Here is a 21,737-nt window from a genome sequence, read left to right as displayed (position 1 = left end):
GATCTTGCCTTAAATTTGGCTTAACTGTTTTAATTATTGTCAACACTCGCAGATTTGTTAACAGGCATGCAAAATATTCACTGTTATAATTTGTTGTAAACCCACTGTTATTGTCCAATTAAATTAGTTAAGTTATGGAACTACATGATTCATGTACAATAGTGCAAACTGTCTGCATGCAACATTTTAAGACAATTTTCTGAACATGTTGGAGTGCACAAAAGAGATTGTGTGCTGCTAATATTAAAAAGCACAATAGCACTCTCTAGTGTTTAGTAAGCATATTACAAAAACATTCCCGTAGTCGCGTATTAGGTCATGAAACAAAACGCACACATAAACCTTAAGGCTATGCAATTTTACTTTGGTTATGTGGTACAAAAATGTTTCACAATTAATAAAAATCACACTAGAAATTAGAGGTTACACGCTGTTCTTTTTTCAAACAATCATTTGCCTACCAGATGAGCAGGCTGTTTAAGAATAATTTCCTTTCTGAAATGATAGACGGTAATACATTGTGAACAATCACAAAAAACATTTCAAATGAATACACTCAGAAAACAGCTGCATATATGTATGGTCTCTGATGACACTGATCACAATGGTCCCATCTGAACAGCAAGGCTGGAATAATTATAATACATTTGCTTGGTAAGCAATTTTAAGGTAAGCGCAAAAGCATTGACGCTAGTGCATTATCTGTGCGAGTAAAATACTGACTTATGTACAGACATTTTCAAGGCCTCAACTTTTGGGCTGAAAAGAGGAAACAAAAATCTTAGCAAGAACTTTTTCTTGCTGACTCAATCTGTCAGTCTATTTTTTGCTATTCTTCTTCTTTCAAAACTTTGGTGCAGCTCACTACACTTTGATATTGACTATTTGAACTCACCCTCAAATTTCAGCTACAAAAGAGCATTTAAATGACTGCTACTTATGACATGTAACTGGGTACAGAATATGTAGCTATTAACATGAATTCACCCGAATACAAACTGACACACAACACAAACAGCAACAAATAACTGTCTATTTGATAATTCTATTTTCCTTCAAAAAGATACTAGTAATCGATATCACAGGTTATGATGTGTGTAAACCAAAAGTACTTTGGGCTTTAAACAAACAGCAATAAGAATAGGTGGTACTTTGTTAATATACATAGCAGCAAGAATGCCAACAAGTAAAATTAATAGCACATTATACATACAACAATAAAAGCATGCATTAGTGGTTTTCCTATACATTCATATACAGATATTCTATATTTTTTTATCATTCAGACATGCAAACCTTTGCCAATCACACAAGGTGTGTAAGGTGAATTAATTAACCAGTGATGCATGTAAATAATGCTACCCTTCCCTACATACAAAACCATAATCCAGCACAGATTAATGATTTTCCTGCTATCTATTAACTTTAGGTTTATTTAAATGTCTTTTGACAGGAGAATCAGCAAGCTTTGTTGGACTACAGACCAACACACAAGATCACAGCTGGGACCCTTGAACTAACGTGTGCTTTATACATTGTCACTTGTTTTGACTGCCTGCTGCTTTAAAGAGACATGGACAGACTGTACATGCGTACTTTTACCCATCATGCTCTTTAGCTGTCATGTTCTATATTTGAAGTCTCCACACTTTTGGGGAGTGTAGGATCTCTGTCAGTGCTATACATGGTTATGTGCCTGTGAGACAAACCGTAAGACACAACCCTTATTTTAATCTTTAAAAGGTGCCCTTTAATTATACACACAATTTTCCTAGTCATACTATAGATTTTAGAGATACTCATCTGCCCATAAACAATGTGTAATGGCAGTATAACACGTTATGCTTATAAAAGCTTTATAAAATATGAATAAAGGCTCTATAAAAGGAATAATTCAAGCTTTGATATTATAAAAAAAATGACAGTCAAACTCAAATATGTGCTTTGATTATCACAAAAAAAGGCCAAAAGAAACAATGACATTTCACAAACTAGAAACTTTGAACCCCTACAGTATCCTTTTTGCCAACTCAACGGTTGGTCTGTATGAACAGGAGTCTTCCTGCTCAGTAAGAACATGAGCGCGCACCTCTCAGTAGAGGCTCAAATGACCTTCCATACCAGCTGATTCTGCAGCTAGAGAGATCAAGTCCATAGTTGCATTCCAATCGATGGAGTCCATTAAATGAGTGTGCACCTGAATAAGCCGTGCTTCTTGGAACGCTTCTCTGTGATCTTAATTGGTGCCCCACCTTCTGAATTGCTGCCATCGTTCTAGAAATAGAAGAAGAGAAGTGACCACTCAACAAGAATGAAAATGCAAATAAGTCAATGATGTATAGTAGTTCTATTCAGATGCTTAACAATATAGCAGTGTTGTTTCCATTGCTCACCATTTTTCTGTTGAGTCTGGCCATAATGTCTCTCGCTAGGGTGAAAAAGGCCTCTTCTACATTTACACTGGTTTTTGCGCTGGTTTCTAAAAACTTGATTCCGTAATCTATTGCCAACTAGAAAACAAAAGGTAAGGAACAATACAATTTAAATCACAAAAACTGAAGCAAACTGTGATTTTGATGTGTAAATATTAAGGCAAAAGAGCTGAACTAATATGTATTATCTTTAGAGCCAAATTCCATCATGAGACACTGGATCACAATCTCATTAGATTTGGTAAAAGTGTCAAACCATTGACAATTTATCACTTAAATCCATGTAATTTCAAATAAATTAGTGATATTTTCACTTTGAGGGAAATCACTTATTGCTGAAAGTTTTGTTGAAAATGAAAATAAGCCCCATTCTGAAGGATTTTGTCTTTAGGAAAACAAATGATGTGAGTTTTATTGCCATGTTGCAGCTGTAACTGCTTTAGTTGGCTAATAGCCTCAATTAATAATCTTTTTTTTTTCTTATATATAGTTCAAGACATAGCCTGTGTTGGTTGAGTTGTTTGCTAAGTAGTCCAATCACAGTGAATCAAATTAATCTTTTATGAATTGTCGATGTATATTTTGCATGGCATATGAAAAAGGGAGAGTGTCATAAAGGGAAACAAAGACGTTTCACAAGGTGCAAAGTTCACACAGGTTTTATGAAACTCCTTTAGGTAAAAAAATAATAATAATAAAATTAAAAAATAAAAGGAAAATATACAGACAAAAAAGGAAGATACAGACAAAAAAAAAATCTAAACAAAGGTCCTTAAAGTATGTCGAGAGTCGACTTGGCTATAATTAGGAATTCAGTTTTAGATCAGGATAATGTACTGCTCAGTTATCAGAGCTTTGCTATTGGTATTGCATCAAAAATGGAATTTCATAATGGCACTATCTTTACATTACCTATTTATAGTGGGCTTTGTATTCACTGAGAATGGAAAGTAATAAAAAAAAAAAATGAAAAGCTGTACCTTCTCCCCTCTCTCCTTAGACACCTGTCTCTTCTCGTTCATGTCACATTTATTTCCGAGGATCATCCGCTCTACGTCTGATGATGCATGCTAAAGAGAGCAATAAACATGTAGCACATTCAACTCATTAATAGTGAAAATATTGAGACAATAATGTCTCCAGTTCATAATTTGACTGAATAAACATAAAACACATTACGAGAAGATTTGTAGTGTTTAAGCACTAATTAAGAATTGCATTTAATAAAAGACCTTTAGGTCATTTATGTCTGCTTTATGTCATCGTGGCTCCCAAAACTCACCTCCTCAATGTTCCGAATCCAGTTCTTAATGTTTTCAAAGGACTTTTCACTAGTGATATCGTACACAAGCATAATCCCCTAGCAGAGAGACCCAGACAAAAATAGGACAGATTTACACCTCATGTGTACCTAAGGATATTTTAACAGTATGATGGGAATAAAGATGTGGGCTCACCATTGCTCCTCTGTAGTATGCCGTAGTGATAGTCCTAAATCTCTCCTGTCCTGCTGTGTCCCTTTAACAAACCACAGTGAATGCATTTAAAATCAAGTCGAAAAGCTTTTATTGTCATTTCAACCATATGCAGTACACAGTGAAATGAAACAACGTTTCTCCAGAACCCTGATGCTACATAAAACAACATAAAACAACAATTACAGAAACAGAAAAACACAGGACTAGTAAGTGTCCTCGCCACATAAAGTGCATGTGTGCAACCTGGTGCAAACAGTGCAAAGACAACACAGGACAGTGCAAGACAATACACAAACCACAAAATAGCTCCGCCAGTAAACCTGTTGTAACGAGACAAAGTGAACAGTAACAAAAATGTAAACAAAATATTGTACAGCCCACTTTAGACCAGATACAGAGGTCATCATTAACCTTTCTTGGATTTCCTTGTCTTAGTTAGTTCTAAAAGAGGCCCACCCTTCCCAACCCCAACGTTTCTAACCTACACATCCTGTAAACAGAGCAGCCACACTTTTCACTGCACTATTGTGTGCATATCCTAAGCATTAGTCACAGAATGCCTGGGCCAGGCTTATAAGCACAGTGACCCCCAACAGGAAGACCAGCCTGTTTCCTGACATCATTTCTCTCGCACTTATAAAAATCTCCTAAAGGGTGCTGACACCAACTTATGAAGCTGTCACAGAATTACATAATTGACTAACGATTGAATCGTTTATTTTTGTTGACTTTTTTACATTTGTTTTTGTTATACAGGCTACCTGTAGTGTACTGTAACACAAGATATTTTGTCTTTATAACTTCAAGAGAAAAAAGGGAAGGCCTTATTATTAATAAAAGAATAAAACATCACTTAGATTTCATTATACGTTATAAAATTTTAGATAAAGAGTATTTCCTTCAGCTGCCTCTTTTTTTTTTTTTATTATTTCTCTTAAGGTTAATAAGACAAAATGTAGCTTGTCAAAATGACTTCTGCAATGAAGGCACCCCTAAATTAGTTGTACTGCTGCCTGTTACTGTAGCGCATAATCTACAAACTTCTTCTAAAGATACAAACTAAACTGCTCCTTGCATTACACATCGCCATATAAAAAAATACAGACGTTTTAATCCATCCAGTCATGTGGAGTTTTTGCTATATTTTTCTTGTGCATCTTGTTACTATAGAAATGACTTCATATTAGAATATGCTGTGCAGCTGAAACTACTGTAAAAGCTGCTGTTAGAGAAAATCAATCAACCAATTATTTTCAGCAACCAGAATCTGGACTCAATGGTAGAAAGAGACATACGACCCCAAGAATTTACTGCTTACTTTATTTTAAACAAATAGTCTTTTTTACTCATCAGTGTATGAAAAAATAGAGAAATGCAAGAACATTGCATTGGTGCTGTAGAGGATTTTATTCCAGGGACCTTATTTTGTTCCAAAAAGGTCATTTTGTTCACAAGTTTGTCTTTGTCAAATACCAAAGTAGGAATGTATGCATAACCCTAATGATTCTGAAGCTTATGGTCTGATCACAGAAGAAGCAGTGTAAGTAGATCACATTATACACAAAGACTACTATATTATATACCATATTATTTTATTATAAACTATTAAAAAAATAATATCAACAATATTATATTATTGTCCTCAATAAGCTCACATGAACTTGTGATATACTTCAGATCAGGCATGTAAAACTAATTTGTAGTCTGCAATGTAATACTTTTTTTCAAGATGCTTTACCAAAACACACAAAACAGCTAATAAAACTGTACATATAAAAGCTGTAGTGCTTACCATATCTGGAGTTTGATTTTCTTTCCATTTAACTCTATTGTCCGGATTTTAAAGTCAATTCCTAAAATGAGAATAAAAGAAACAATTACACCACATGGTAAATGCTAAATGAGGTCTTCGTGATTGACAATTGATTGTATGTCTGTATCAAATTATATTTGCTTTTCTAGTCATACTGAAAAATGTATGTGTGCCCTTAACAAAGATAAATGCAAAGCTCCTCAAAGATAAACAATTACTGATTGATGTATTCACAAGGAAGCTTCATGGAATGTCTTATCTTCGGTATGAATATCACCACGGTGCAAAGCTAACAGCAACTGAAACAGAAACTATTTTCTGCTTTCTGTCTACTTTTTTCCAAGTTGAAGAAAAAAAAAAACCCTTAACAAATATATGAACAGGTACTTTCTGCATGAAACAACTCACATTTTCAGTGTGGTAATAAACTGCTTTTTCCGTAAACAGTTTAGTCAGGAGGCAGCGCCATTTCCTGAGGTGCACGCATGTACTATAACACACTTTGTAATGACTCATTTGAGTAGTGGGAAAGTCCAGAATATTTAAATGTGACGCTTTGATCAAATCAAAATCCATATCTAAGACTATTTTTGAACAATCACCTCATAAACACGTTCTGTTGTAATAAAAGAGAAGGTGGTTACTAACCCCTGTTATAAACCACAGTTTCCTGAAAACATCAGACATAAAACTTCAACACTGTGTTAATCCCTTAAAAAGTCTTTGCTAATTCAAGCTTCATCACAATCGACAGACTTAATATAGCCCTCCGAAAAATTCACTCATATAAATGCTAGGAAAGTTTAATATAACAAGGGTAGACATTTGTGTATGTATTTCTTTTAAAATAACAAAAATCTGACTGATGTTACAGTTGATTAGCAACAGCCAAAGTTGATAAACAATCTGTAAAAAAAAAAAAAATTTAAAAATGAGAAGTTGAAATTAAGAACAAAACTCTGACAAAAGAGACACCCAGAGGAAGTAGCTAGCTAGGTAATGCGCTATCTGGCTTTCCTTTTACAGGAAAACAGCGAGCATTCAGATACGTATTGCTGCTTGTTTATTACTATGAAAGGTCAGACTAACTGGATTAACTTGTTGAACAAAATGCACCCCGAAGCGTACACTTGCTGGTTAACTTTATTCATCTGCCTCGGGTTAAAACTAGATAATAATTTCAGACATGTATACAAATAAAGATGCTTTGGTCACCTTTTGAATAACCTGAACAAGATAAGCAAAGTATTAACAGACCAAGAGAGTCAGAGGAAGCACTGGTGAATATCTCCTGTGCTCTGCAGGGAGTTAGCAGGGAAGCCTGCACTATGGCCAACACCGGGGTCAACCACCTCCTGGCACATGGAAGTAGCTGCCCATCACGCCTCTGCTTACTGCATTGTCTGTACAATGAAGGCGTGAACAAGCTGAATGTCACAAGGCCCAAAGTGGCTTTAAACAGTGTGGTCTGTGTTCAAGGACAGGCCTGATTCTGTGAGACAGAAGGCCTTTCCCAGCACAACAGGCCTTGGAATGACCAATGCATTACCATGAAATCTGCAGTCTATTGTTGTAAATTTGACATATGAGCATATATGTTGTGCTTAAATTTTAAAGCACAAAAAACATTTCATCTTTGCATAATGACAATAATATGAGCTTTAAAAATAGAATAACATTAAATACAAATCTGAGATTTAGAGACACTAAGATACACAACTTAAAAAGTGCCCTTTTTTCTATGTTCTGTATGTAAGACGTTTCTTGCACAATAATAATAATAATAATAATAATAATAATAATAATAATAATAATAAAAGATAATTCAAGAAAATTCTGGGTTTATCTTTGATTCATTTAAAACCAAATAAAATCAGGTTTACTTAATCAGACCAAAACCCTAGAAGCTAAATTCAAATAAAAGCAAACTAATATATATATATATATATATATATATATATATATATATATATATATATATATATATATATATATATATATATATATATCAAAGACCAAAACTGTACATCACTAAGTATCAGTTCACCCGATATTAAATATTAATATTCTTGATAATAAAAAGTCAAACATATCTCAGTTTTGAACGTTGAGTATTTGCATTGCCGTGATGCTGATTAGTGGTGAAATGTTGGTTGGTATCACACTAAAATGGTGGTACTTGATACGCAACTGTCTGTTGACCTAATACTACACTTCAACATGTAGACTGGCAGGTAAATACCAGAATACATCTGACTTCTGTTTAATAGTCCATGCCACATATCTGCTGCTGCGAAAGAACAAATGCATCTCCTTTTAAGGAGCTTCCATCGCTTGCACGTGTGCATTATTTGGACTCTTTCAATGAATTTCCATAGTTTACATTCCTTGCTCAAGATGTTTCAAGAAGATGACAGCATGCCTGGTTTTCAAAAATAAGCCTGATCTAAAGGCCTTTATTGTAACATAATATAAACCAACTTCCTGTTTCTCTTGACTATAGATAACGGTTTCCTCACAACCTCACATGACCTGCAGATAAAAATAAACATTATAATACAGCAAACCGGGTTGGTATGTTGGATTTAACAGAGAAACGCCCTAAGTCTGAAGCTGAACGAGCCCTATGGTGCACCGCCCACCCGACCCGACCCGACACGACCCGGCCCGGCGAACTGACCGATGGTGGAGATAAAGGTGGTGTTGAACGCGTCCTCGCTGAAGCGGAACAGAAGACACGTCTTTCCAACTCCGCTGTCTCCGATAAGCAAGAGCTTGAAGAGGTAATCGTAGGTTTTAGCCATTTGCCACACCGGAGCTCCAACCGTGAACGTGTGATCGCAGTGAGCGTCCTGGCCATACCACTGACACTAATTCATACAAGACAGGACGAGGGGGCGGGGTTTTACCTCTGACGTCAATGGCCTTCTATGGCGCGCGGATGGTCGCTGTAGACATTTTGGAGTCGGTTCTGATTCCCGATTCCAGGTTTTATTAATAAACATAACACCAATAATAATAATAATAATAATAATAATAATAATGATGATGATAATAAAATAATAATAATAATAATAATAATAATAATAATAATAATAATAACAATACATTTAAAAAGAAAACTAAATAAGATTTGTCATAACTTTCCCAGGACATCTTGCAAAACTGTGTTGCAAAAATGTGCCATGCGAATTAAATGATTGTTAATATCGCACAGGCAAGAGTCCAGTTGTATCAGTCACAAACAGCTGGGAACACGTTGCTTTTAAATAACAACTATATTAAATTTTATGCATTGAGCATATTGACAGTATATTAAGTAAAAGACATCAGACACGTGGCCTTTTTTGCTCTGGCAGTGAAAATATTTTAATACAAAGCTACAGTTGGATATAGCATTGCATCTTACTGTGGCAAGACTACCTTACAGCCTGTAGTGATGGTTATAACAAATAACCTATATAATATAGGTTATGATATATCATATCAAAACCTTGTGCTCCAGTACATCTGATCAAATGCACATTATCAAGGTTTGCTTGTTAATATTATGAATAGCAGCTATGCTAATTATTCTCCACTGCTTTTCGTTTCTTTCCATCCTGAGGTTGCACAAGTTCCAGTTGTGTCCCTCCTCAGAAGGATTATGTTCCTTCAAAGAAGTAGATGCCAACCCAGTAAACACCCCGAAACATCTAGAGACCGACCAGTGCCGTTTGGGTTCGACTTCATGTAGAGTTTGGCATTAGACCTCTTCTAATTTTTAAAGGCTCTGATATGAAGGGGTGGATGTTGGATGCATGATTATCTCAAATGTTGGGCTATTTATGAGTTGCTCAGTAGCTCCTGGTTCCACAACATCAACTGACTATAAAAAAGGACATTATTAATAATCACACACACTCTGGTACTCATTGTAATTCTCACTCTTCAGTGGTTTGTATTGTTTAAAGACTATAATCACGCCCTTGATATCACCCAAATGAGGATGGGTTCGGTTTTTGAGTCTGGTTCCTCTCAAGGTTCCTTTCTCATTCATCTCGGGAGTTTTTTCTTGTCACGGGCAACCCAGGCTTGCTCATCAGGGATAAATACACATAATTCACTTTAATTCTTAAGTTCTGTTAAGCTGCTTTGAGACAATGTCCATTGCAAAAAGCGCTGTAGAAATAAATAAACTTGAACTTGAACTTAAACTTAAACTTAAAATGTAACAGACTCCTGCTAGTCATGGAGGTATTTGTGGTGAAGCGAGACAAGTGGAGTGATACTGTTATCTCAGTGCTGTTATACTACATATCAACACTCTTGAAGTGGCACTTGTCCAAACAAATCTGTCGACTAAAACTAGCTTTTGCATTTTATAGATTTACATTTATTAACTTTAGTAACTTTTCTTATTAAATATCTTAACTGACATTAAATAGTTTCTACTATGAAACGAAACTAAGTGATTTCTGCTTGGCTGTGATTTGTAGAAGTGGTAGTTCAGTTGTTAAGTCTCTTAATAGCACTTAGTGCTCATATCTTAGTGGTTTAACTCTCAATGGCTCAGTTGTAAGTCAATCTGTATAGGGGTGCCTGCCAAAATCTGTAAATATATATGACTGGTTTAAAAGTTTTATTTAATTACACATCTGTAGCTGTTTTTACTGCTCATATGCTGCCCACATGGAAATAAAATGGGCACTCTGAGGTGTTATATGTTTCTGCAATGTGAGCTCTGTGCACAAGTTGAGCTAAACTGAGTCAAATACAGAATCGACTCCTGGTAATTGATTTAGTGTCCTAAGATTTTGTTTAATATGTTGTATCTCGTGCTACATTTGACTACTAATAAAATATCTACAAAAGCTTTATAAGATCATGAACATTTTGAAACTTTTGCACCTGGAATAAAACTTTGGGCTGCTGTGGAATGAGGGGAAAACTACTTTACAACTATGCAAATAACATTTACATATTTCTGTTATAAAATTAGATTTATAATTTACATAACTGGAGTAGAACAGTATGAATCTTTTATAAGTTATGAGGAAACAAGAGGAAGTTTTATATATTAAAACAAAGCGAATATCTTATCTCCGTCTCATTTTCGAAGTGTCTGAAATGTTTTCAAAGCTATCTCCATTTTACAGATATGCTCAATTTTATCTTTTTATTTTTGCTATGATTTTTTTTTCATGCTTTATTTTATGTTTTCTATGATGGCTGGGTATTTTTATTTAATTTTCTTTCTCACTTGTGTAACCGTGTGTATAAGGAAGTGATCACTTCCGATTGTCTCCCGGGGTTGCCAGTTGTTGAACTATATTGAATACCCCGCACTCGGTATCATATCAATTGTATTTATTTTTATTTACAGTTTTTCTCAGTTGCTGTGGAGCATTTGTCGAATTATTCTTAATATTTGCAAACCAGTAAGTGCATTCTCAAAACAATGTGTACAAACAGCACAACACATTGGATTTCTAGCAAAACGCCTGTACTTTTCTTAAAATCCTAAGTACATCTCTCAAAAGTAAGTATTTGTGTCAATGACAATCTCATTCCCATTAAGAATAAAAAGGCCCTTTGTCATTGTTCACAAACAAGATCGTCAAAATGGTAAGTCATGTTGTCAGTATGACAAACGACGGTTATGATAAACCACGGTTTGGATTACAATGATTGAAAATGCACAAAGTTGAATTTCTTCTGTACGGCATCTATGAATATCAGCAGCACAAATTTCTTTTTTTGATTGCATATTTGATTTATATTGATTGCAAGAGACCGGACAGGATTCAAACTTTTATTGTACTGTAAGAGTGTCCAATCATTTCTTGGTTGTTTATCCATTTTCAGAATTTGTAATTCTGTGTTTTGCTCTGTTGCCAAATCAAGGTTCACGAGATTCACCTTTTACCTGTTTGGAGAACCAGTTGATCTTTGGTTGATCTGATGCCGTTCACTTGCCGTCATTAGTAAAATTCAAAATTTATTTGCACAATTCATCAATTCAAGTCACATTTACCAAAAAAAATTGTTTCATAGAAATTTTAGATGGCAGATGATGACAACTGGTTTAACCATTTTGCAGTCAATGACTTATGCAATGAGCTGATGCCAAGATGTTTTTGGGGGTTAAGACTATTCAGGTGAAACCAGTATAATATATATTGATCAACATGACATAAACAACTGATAATGTAGGAAACAGCAGGGAAAAGTACACAATCAATTAAATTAATATACCGATCCAATAGCAATTTGATTAAAGCAACAAGAAATGTTCTTATGATGAGCACAATTGACTAAATGATGTGGAGGTTGAACAAGTAGTTTTGTGAATTTCATTTCTGATCTGAGAAATGCCACAAAGCAACTGAGAAACACTGTATTATCTGATAGAAAATATGGTAGAAAAGACATGTGGATTAGAAAAGCCTATGGCTTAAATAGTATAAGGACGCAATCCCTATACAGGGCAGGAAACAGGGATTAGATTTGTGAAACTTTACTGATAATAGAACTGAGTGGTTGTGGTTATGGAAGTTGTGCTATGAAAATGTTATTTTTATACTGTTATTAATGTTAAAATTATGGTTAGATCTCAATGTAGACTGCATATTTTGGAATATCAGGTATTTAGGTGCCATTAATGAATTTTATCAATTTATTACATCTTTCTAATCTTAAAAATATTGTACAACAGTGTTGCTTAAGTTTCAGTTCTGATTAGCCAGACGTTTATGCTTAATTTTCTGTAACAGTAACTCTGTCAGTGGTACCATCTGTAATATACAGAAAATCACAGTTATAGATAAATATGCTTGCTGTATGTTATCATTCATCATCCATCATGCAAGTACCTGAACAATGGATGCGTAATTTAAGTAATCTAAGGTTAATAAGAAACATATCGAAATAATATTGATTAATCACAACATATAATATATGATGATATGTTTATTAAACTTTCATAAAAAGGAGTCTCCAGTGTCAGGGTTAAAAGTGCTCCATAATGTAAGAGTATTCAGGACTGGATTATTCCCACTGTGGAATTTTTTTACTGTCACAGACCATTCCGTCATATTGTAACCAATACTTATCATGTATAATCTGAGAAATAAACCGATGAGGTAACATGGCATTTCAGATGGTCTGGCAATTTTTTTAACGTACATGTGGTTTGTCATTACCGGCATGCCTGGGCATGTCTACACATTCAATACAATAGAAAGACTGAGTTGCGGGGATTTATATAAAGTGGGTGGCAACCCAGAGTTGCTCTACTTTGGAAATCAGACACCGAGCTGCGCACATCGGGGAGAAAACGCTTGCTAGTCAACATGCCTGTAAGTACGCATTTTTTTTTCGGTACACATAAACATATGAAAGTGACAGCGGCACCCTCCTAACCCTGCTGTATTTTACTCTATTACAATATTAACTGTGTTATGAAATGGGTTTGTGAAACTTTTGCTGTAGGTTCACATGGCGTCTTTAAGTGGAGGTCTGAGGGCCTGCTCTTTCTCTTTTACCCATGTACCAGTACCAGGCAGCTGTTATGTGCTTGTTCGCCTTTTAAATGTGATTATCTGGGCAACATGTAGAATATTTACAAACTTTATTTTTCTTTAATCAATGTTTATATAAAATAAACCTTTACAGCCATTTTGTTTATTAGTACTTCAGTGTAAAATGTAAAATTGTGTATATGATATAAATATGCAATAAAAAAAATGTCCAATTTAATTGTGGACATTCCTACCATTTTGTTTAGATTATACTTTCATTTTTTTACTCTTTCAATGCAGAAAATGTTTTCGGATGTGACGTAATCAGCAGGTGCATAAAGTATAACACCTGTCCTATGACGTTAACAATTTTTTCCAACATAATTTAAAGTGCTGTTCAATATTGATTATTTTGATCATTGTGAATGAGAGCCTATTATTGAGCACTATTTTTGGTTTGCGTGTAAAACAGCTGGCTGAAGATTTACTAAACCCGAGTCTCGACATCGAGAGGAGGCAACATAAAAAGAAGAGACTTGTGCAGAGTCCAAACTCCTACTTCATGGATGTGAAATGCCCAGGTATACTACACCCCTATTGGTCATACGTGTTAATTCATCAAACATGCCTGCTGTACAAAGGATTTGATTTGGTGGTGTCAAAACATCTGTGGATGAGTAAATGTACACTGGGCTGTAACAATACAAAACTAAGCTGCTTAACAAATTCCAAAGTCTTCTGTCATATTTAATCAAGTCAAGGCCAAATTTATAATTTTGAAAATGTTAAGTGTTTGCTATATTATCCATCTGTCTGCAGGTTGTTATAAAATCACAACAGTGTTTAGCCATGCTCAGAGCGTGGTGTTGTGTGTTGGGTGTTCCACAGTGCTCTGCCAGCCTACAGGAGGAAAGGCCAGACTAACTGAAGGTGAGTGAAGCATTTCTAGACTATTTACATGTATGCATATTATAAGCATGATACCAAAACCTTTTAATTGTGCTGTAGTCATTTGGTACGAACCTAATTATTCATCTTTTTTTGTATTTCAACAGGTTGTTCTTTCCGAAGAAAACACTAATGAAAATAATCAAATTGGGTCTTTTGAATAAAAAGAAATTGTTAGTTTCCTTATCTTTCATTGATTGCAATGAGTGAAATACCACTACAGTGATTATTATGTGGAAGATTATTTCTACTGGATCACTTTTCTGAATAAAGTCTGAGCAGAGCATCTTTAAGATTTGTGTTTTCTTTTTTATTATACAGGCATTAATTTCATATTGTCATACTTTTTTGACCACTTTTTAATGTGTGACCTGAGTTTTGATCGCTTGCTGCAGCTGGCTTTGTAAAAAAAAAAAAAACTTTTTTATATATATTTATGCTTTATTGCACATAACCACAAAACATATTTTGAGCTAATGAATGAGCATAAAAGTGGTTCTTGTGAACAAAACAGATGTGATGCGCTTATTACAAGTTCAAAGCGTTTCCATTTTCAACAATTTGTAAGGTAAAGCTGGTTCTGAGTTTTCTGGTGTGCTTTAGTAACAAGCATTTGTCATTCGTTTGGTAAGTTATGCTTACAAATTTTTGGCATTTTAATCATTTAAAAGAGGACCAGAAATCAACAGGGAAAAAAAAAGAATCAGAAATTTGTTTTATTTGAGGAAAATTCTTTCCTTTGTTACACAGGTATTGTAAGGGGTGTTACCTTCATAGAAAGCATACAGATACCCTTCTTCAGTAGCTTGAGCTTTTTCATGTGGGAGAAAACAAGCAAATTACAGTTACAAATAAGAGACTCAAGTGTACAGAATGCAAACACCCATGAACATGCATTCAAAAGAGAAGCATAAATGTACTATAATAAATTTTAAAAAAACTTAAAGCAACATACAGATTATTCAATAATTTTCCATGTTGGATTGTGTAAATACACACTGATCTACTGAGGTGCTATTAGTCAGTATTACCTGTCCTTTCCACTTCAATGATTAACAGATTTCAGCATCAAGGAAAGTTCTAGGTTGCTAGAGCACTTTGAGACCCAGAGTTTTCAAATCAGGTATCAAATGTACACAGAAAAAGGAAGTGTTTTAATGGATTTGGTGAATAAAAGTTTCACTGAGTTTGACACTGTACTCCATGGCTTCTGGGACCATCATCTTCATATGCTTCTCTACTGTATTTTCTCCTCTGGGATTCATGGTCCACCTCACAAAGGTCTACCTCTTCCATATCATCAGTCAGCATGACTTCATCCTGCCTGGGCAGCAGGGTCTCCAGCTTGGAAAACATATTCTCTGGAAGCCAGTGATTCTCTGGGAACTCAACCTGGAGAATGCACAACAAAAAAATTTAAACATTCCCAGTCGAAAAGCAAAATGATACAGTTATCATTATGTAATCAAGTTTTCTTACAGGGGTCTATGTTACAAACTCACCTCAAACTGAATGATGAGCAGTCCTTTCTCATATGGATCTCTGTACACAGGCATTCCCTCATTCTGAATACACTTTGAGTCATTGTGTTTTATTACTTGACCTAAAAAGAAAATATGAACCATGTTTGGGTTTTCTTTTACTACCAACTGTATGTTATTGGATTTGGCCTTGAAACCAAAGCAGTATGTACCTGGAGGTGAGCTGATTATGAGCACTCTGTTATCTAGTGTTTGTATTGTCTTCTTGAATCCACAGAGAGCCTCAACCAGCTTTATCTGCATCTTCATAATTAGGTTATCTTCTTGCCTTTGATATACAGGATGGTCCTTTTGGTCCAGGACAATGATTACATCACCAGGCTCCAAGCCTGGTTCCTGATCACCTTCTCCATGGAATGTAATCTTTTGGCCATCTTTCATACCTTTAAAAAAAAGAAAAAAGGAAAATACTTTAAGTCTAGACATAGCTAATGAAAACATAGTAATAATATGCAGCCAGTATCTATAAACTAATCAGTCCATTATTAATCATTGGCACATGTACCTTTGTCAATGTGGACCTCAAGAATCTTCTTTTTGCGCTCCACTTTGTGCCCATTGCAGTTTTTGCATCGATCCTTGGCACTGAACCGCTCACCTTGTCCCTGGCATTCTGAACACATGCTCTGAATCTGCTGAATCATTCCTGGTCCAATCTGTTGTACCTGGATTTGTACTCCTTTGCCTTTGCAATTTGAGCATTTCTCAAGAGTTCCTTTCTTTCCTCCATAACCTGGTGAACAGAGTCATAAATTTAGTAGCATATTTGCACAAAACTTCCAAGTTATTTTTCTCTTGTTTTAGTCACCTAAATACTGTAACTGAATCTAGCATCAAAAGCACATATTACAGCACTAAATACCACTTCAAAAATAGTTTACTACCAGAAACAATACTACTATACACAATGTGGAATATAGTTTTTTGGGTTTTTTTGTTTATTACTTAGTGTGTTAGTTTTTTATGTAGTTACCTCATTTGGCTGTTGTTGCTCAGAACACTTGCTGAAGGAAAAACTCTTTTTGAGCTTAAAGCCAACCTCTTTAATGCAGTTTGTCAGTACTTACCATCACATTTCTCACAGATCACATTCTTCTGGAGACCTAATTTCCTTGTGGAACCACAATACATTTCTTCAAGTGTGACACCAAGTTGATGGACCACATTTTTCCCTATAAAAATAAAAATGTTGATTTAGAACACAATTTAAATAGTTTTTGGGGTTTTTTTTTTGGCAAACATTTGCATTATGCTGATTAATGACTACATAGGGACCTGCAATTTTGGGTGATTGTGGTAATAAAAGAATGAATTACCATACATTTTATAACACATTCAACCCCCTATAATTCACAGGTTCCAGGGGACCACTTTATATTCAGATATTACTGTGCTTGTATTCTTTCACACTTGGACAAAATCTTTTGACTTCAAATCAAATTGTATTTGTCACATGCATACAGGGTACGACATGCAGTGAAATGCTTTTTACGATGGTCCGGTATGAGGGAATAGGATGGGGAGATAAATAAAGCAAGAAAAGTCCTGCACTGTGCAAGTCCTGAGTTAAAGTGACAGTCCAGAGAGTAAAGGGTCATAGTGCAAAAAGAAAAAAATGTCCAGAAAAGAGTGCGGCGATGGAGAGTATTAAGCTTTAAGCATGAAGCATTGGAAGAATAACCCACCTCTCCTTTCTCTCTGTGTCCTTCCTCCACCACCAAAGAACATATTAAAGATATCCATAGGGGAGGAGAACTCTTCTCCACCCATGCCACCTTCTTTGATAGACTGTTCACCTCCTTGGTCATACAAATCTCGCTTTTTAGGATCTGACAGGACTTCATAGGCTTGAGAAATTAGTTTAAACTGTAAGGAGAAAAAAAATCTGTATAGATATGGCACTTAGCAAATTATAGACCAGGGTCCTCAAAATTAACTGTTTAATTTAGACTAAACAGGTATCAAAAAACTAAGCAGGTAAGAGCTGGTAGGGGGGGAAAAAGGTTCCTGTACTGAATTAAAAATTTTTGCTTGTTTAGTAAGGCAGTTAATAAGATGCCTTGCTCCATTTAATTAAGCAAAGAAATCTATAAAATAGCTATGAGATGTCAAATGTGGTCTACCAGTTTGGCTTGAGCCATCAGCCGGTCAGACTATTAGAATTGAATCAAGCTAGTAAAGTCAACATTTACATTTAAAACACGTAGATTGAACACAAACTGTTAAATAAAACCTACTTGAATACATTTATAAGTAGGACCAGTGTTGCATTACAGTGTATTGCATCTCCTGCAGCTCTATGCTTAGCTTAGCGCTCGGGGCAATTCCAGAAACTTCCACACGCTTCTGTCGCTGTCAGCTGCCTCAGAGTGCCACATGCGGATGAAAATAGACACAAGACATACGACACAGCAACTTACTTTTTCTCCCTCATTTGGATTTTTGTCCGGGTGGTATTTTAGTGCCAGTTTTCGATATGCTTTCTTGATTTCATCCGCAGAGGCTTTCGGATTTACTCCGAGAATGTCGTAGTAGCCGGTCTCTCGCACCATTTTTGGCAAAGCTGCGGAACAGAAGCAGAAATTATACGGCTGTGGACACTAGCTAGAGCACCTGGAAAATATCGGGGTTCGACCTAAATGCATGGTACTATTCTGATTAGCATCTATACAACCCTGAACAGGCAATACCTGATCACTGGTTTAGAGTTAAGTGGACCGGTCTTCCTTTTGCGAGTGATAACGCTGATCAAAAGGTATTAACGTCCTCCTGTATACTATTGTCAGGATATTATAAGAACAAACCGACAAACTACTTACATTATAGGTTTTTCCTAAGAAATCGCCTTGCTCCGGGTATTTCTAGTGCTTTGCCGGTTGGTGTGAATTTGAATGACTGACTGAAGATTGCCGCTGCGCTTTATATATACACACGCGAGACGCTCTAGAACTTTCTGGAACTTGGAAAAAAAAATACACAAGAAATTTCTACACCACTGACTCTCAGTCCAGAAAGCTCGAGCTGCCGATTAGAGAGAGAGAGAGAGAGAGAGAGATGGCAAGCATTTTGCAAAATAATGTTAATTGTTAAATGTAAATTGAGCAAGTCAAATATTAAGCTTTTAATGAATTTGAACAACATATCACGGACCGGCCTTTAAAGTGTGGCAGATAAGTACAAACATATAAATAAAAACTGGTATTTTATAAATATAATAATAAACGTGAATCCACTGTGTTGTTGTTTGTTCATTGTGCTAGCTTGGGGGTTTCACTTTAGCGGTAATGTATTACGTGTTAGCGCCTGGAGCAGCCTCTTTAAGAAGGTAGTGGATGGCGGTAAGACATGTGACCGAGGCATCATGACATAAATCAAGAGTGAATCATAGACAGATGTGGCGAAGACAATCCGGTAATTTTTCAAAATAAAACATCGTTCAGAATTACATAATAAATAAAACGGAAAGAATGTAAGTTATGTGTTCTTTCTGTGCGGCCCGGTACCAATTGACCCACGGACCAGTGTCTGGGGGTGGGGGACCACTTCTGTAGATTTCTCATTCCTTCATTAATCCGGGTTTCACTTATGAGCTTGTTATGAGCTGTTGATAGGATACACCAAACAAAAACCATCCCATAAGATATTTCTGAAACATTTCGACAGATGGTGGCACATGGTGGCACAGGCCGTCCCCAAAGTGTACTGTTTTATTTTCTGACTACTGATTTATTGTTAAGAACCTTCATATTAAAAAGCTCTATATCTATATATGCTATTTTTTGGCCCATTTTTGTCCAGACGTGAACATACTGTACAAAAACTTGACCAGTATATCTATGGCCACCTTCAACTTTCTAATATTCTGTTTCAATTCTGATTACTGACCATGTTTAAATCAATTCTTAATTATTGTTTTAGTCAGCTGTTAATTAATTTACTATAACAGCTGATCTCGAAAGTTGTGGCTGCATGGTAAATCTCAGGTTGAGGCTAATGCTCTTGTTCTTTACTTGTTTTGTATTTTATCATAAATCTAATAATAAACAAATAAAGACATATTTAACAAATGAAAGCTTGTAGTTGCTGATATGATAAAGTGTTTTAAAATGAGACCAGGCCAAGTGAGAGTCTTCAGGACAGATTTCTGGTTTCTCATTAACATCACAAGGGAAAAAAGATAGATTGGTGATAGAAGGAACTAACTTGTTTCACCTATGTTTTACAACAGTAAATATGTCTTTATACTAGTGCTGTCAATCAATTAAAATATTTAATTGCAATTAATCGCACGATTGCCCCAAGTTAACTCACGATTAATCGCAACTTAATCGCACATTTTTATCTGTTCTAAATGTTCCTAAAATATAAATGCCGTATGCAAATTTATGTTTATTATTAGTTAAACAATACTCAACATAGAGCATAAAGACAAAATATTCTTGTAAATGTGTTAACGTAATTATGGCGTTTTAAATTACCTAAATCATCAGGACACCAAACGCAATTTTTGCTATGTTTTCGCAAGGACATTTTTAATTGCCATGAAGGTGTGCACCATCATAACCCAGCCATTAGGGTTACACAAGCCAGTGCACTCTTAGTACCGGGCCCAAGCCCAGATGAATGGGGAGGTTTGCGTTAGAAAGGGGATCCAGCGTAAAACATGTGCCAAGTCGAATAGGCGGATCACGAATAAGAATTTCATACTGGATCGGTCGAGGCCCGGGTTACCATCGACAACTGTCCACAGATATTGTTAGCCAACGGGGTACTGGTGGAAATTGGGCTACTGTTGGCCAAAGGAGGGGAAGGAGAGGAGGAAGATGTCTACAGAGAAAGCAGGAAAAGGAGAAGTGTAGGAGAGTGGAGGTTTGGGTTAGTACTTTAAATGTGGGTACTATGACAGGTAAAGGGAGAGAGTTAGCTGATATGATGGAGAGGAGAAAGGTAGATGTGTTGTGTGATCAGGAGTACAAGTGGAAAGAGAGTAAGGCCAGGAACATTGGAGGTGGGTTTAAACTGTTCTATCATCCTGTGGGTGGAAAGAGAAATGGTGTAGTGGTGATTCTGGAGGAAAAGTACAGAAAGAGTGTAGTGGAGGTGAAGAGAATTTCTGATAGAGTAATGAACGTGAATCTGGAAGTTGAAGGGGTGATGATAAATGTCATCAGTGCATATGCTCCACAAGTCGGCTGTGAGATGAAGGAGAAGGGAAAATTCTGGAGTGAATTAGATGAAGTGGTAGATGGTGTGCCTAGGAATGAAAGATTAGTGATTGGGGCAGACTTTAATGGGCATGTAGGTAAAGGAAACAGAGGTGATGGGTAGGTATGGTCTTAAGAAGAGGAATGTGGAAGGACAGACGGTGGTAGATTTTGCTAAAAGCATGGAAATGGCAGTGGTGAATACGTATTTTAAGAAGAAGGAGGAGCATAGTGTGACGTATAAGGGTGGAGGAAGGTGCACACGTCCTATGTAGGAGATGCAACCTGAAAAAGATTGGGGACTGTAAGGTGTTGGCAGGGGACAGTGTAGCTAGACAGCATCAGATGGTGGCCTGTAGGATGGTTTTGGAGGTGAAGAAGAAGGAGTGTGAGGACTGAAAGAAGAATAAGATGTGGAAACTGAAGGAGGAAGACTATAGTGTGAGATTCAGGGAAGAGGTCAGACAGGGGCTCGGTGGTGGTGAAGAGGTGCTAGATGATTGGGCAACTACTGCAAAAGTGATAAGGGAGACAGCTAGAAAGGTACTTGGTGTGACTTCTGGAAAGAGAAAGGAAGACAAAGAGACGTGGTGGAATGAGAAAGTGCAGGAAAGCGTAAGGAGAAGGAGGTTGGCAAAACAGAATTGGGATCTACAGAGTGATGAAAAGTAGGCAGGAGTAGAAAGAGATGCGGCAGCAGGTAAAGAGGTATGTGGCGAAGGCCAAGGTAAAGGCATATGAAGAGCTGTATAAATTGTTGGACACTAAGGAAGGATAAAAGGATTTGTACCGATTGGCCAGGCAGAGGGACCGAGCTGG

General features: G+C 36.1%; 3 protein-coding genes across 3 annotated transcripts; 1 reads left to right on the top strand and 2 right to left on the bottom strand.

Annotated features, from left to right (window-relative positions):
* Positions 1-343: 343 nt before the first annotated feature.
* On the bottom strand, positions 344-8,631 carry LOC310728474 (ras-related protein Rab-8B). Its single transcript, XM_083545909.1, has 7 exons — positions 8,404-8,631; positions 5,703-5,763; positions 3,890-3,950; positions 3,715-3,792; positions 3,413-3,502; positions 2,394-2,510; positions 344-2,274 (listed from the first exon to the last, which is right to left on the bottom strand). Exons 1-7 carry the CDS (start codon positions 8,525-8,527, stop codon positions 2,182-2,184), a joined length of 624 nt encoding a protein of 207 aa, XP_083402035.1. The 5' UTR covers positions 8,528-8,631; the 3' UTR covers positions 344-2,181.
* Positions 8,632-12,944: 4,313 nt separating this feature from the next.
* rps27l (ribosomal protein S27 like) lies at positions 12,945-14,466 on the top strand. The gene is made up of 4 exons (XM_083545778.1): positions 12,945-13,063; positions 13,698-13,806; positions 14,045-14,155; positions 14,281-14,466. Exons 1-4 carry the CDS (start codon positions 13,058-13,060, stop codon positions 14,304-14,306), a joined length of 252 nt encoding a protein of 83 aa, XP_083401904.1. The 5' UTR covers positions 12,945-13,057; the 3' UTR covers positions 14,307-14,466.
* Positions 14,467-14,875: 409 nt separating this feature from the next.
* dnaja (DnaJ heat shock protein family (Hsp40) member A) lies at positions 14,876-18,687 on the bottom strand. Its single transcript, XM_083545777.1, has 8 exons — positions 18,534-18,687; positions 18,135-18,277; positions 17,400-17,580; positions 16,782-16,886; positions 16,220-16,447; positions 15,867-16,097; positions 15,676-15,776; positions 14,876-15,565 (listed from the first exon to the last, which is right to left on the bottom strand). The coding sequence occupies exons 2-8, from the start codon at positions 18,264-18,266 to the stop codon at positions 15,353-15,355; spliced, it is 1,191 nt and encodes a 396-aa protein (XP_083401903.1). The 5' UTR covers positions 18,267-18,277; positions 18,534-18,687; the 3' UTR covers positions 14,876-15,352.
* Between the last annotated feature and the right edge of the window lie 3,050 nt (positions 18,688-21,737).

This window comes from Silurus aristotelis, assembly GCF_946808225.1.
Source record: "Silurus aristotelis genome assembly, chromosome: 7".
Lineage (NCBI taxonomy): Eukaryota > Metazoa > Chordata > Actinopteri > Siluriformes > Siluridae > Silurus > Silurus aristotelis.
Note: the sequence above shows the minus strand (reverse complement) of the source record. Positions and strands in the feature narration are given on the sequence as shown.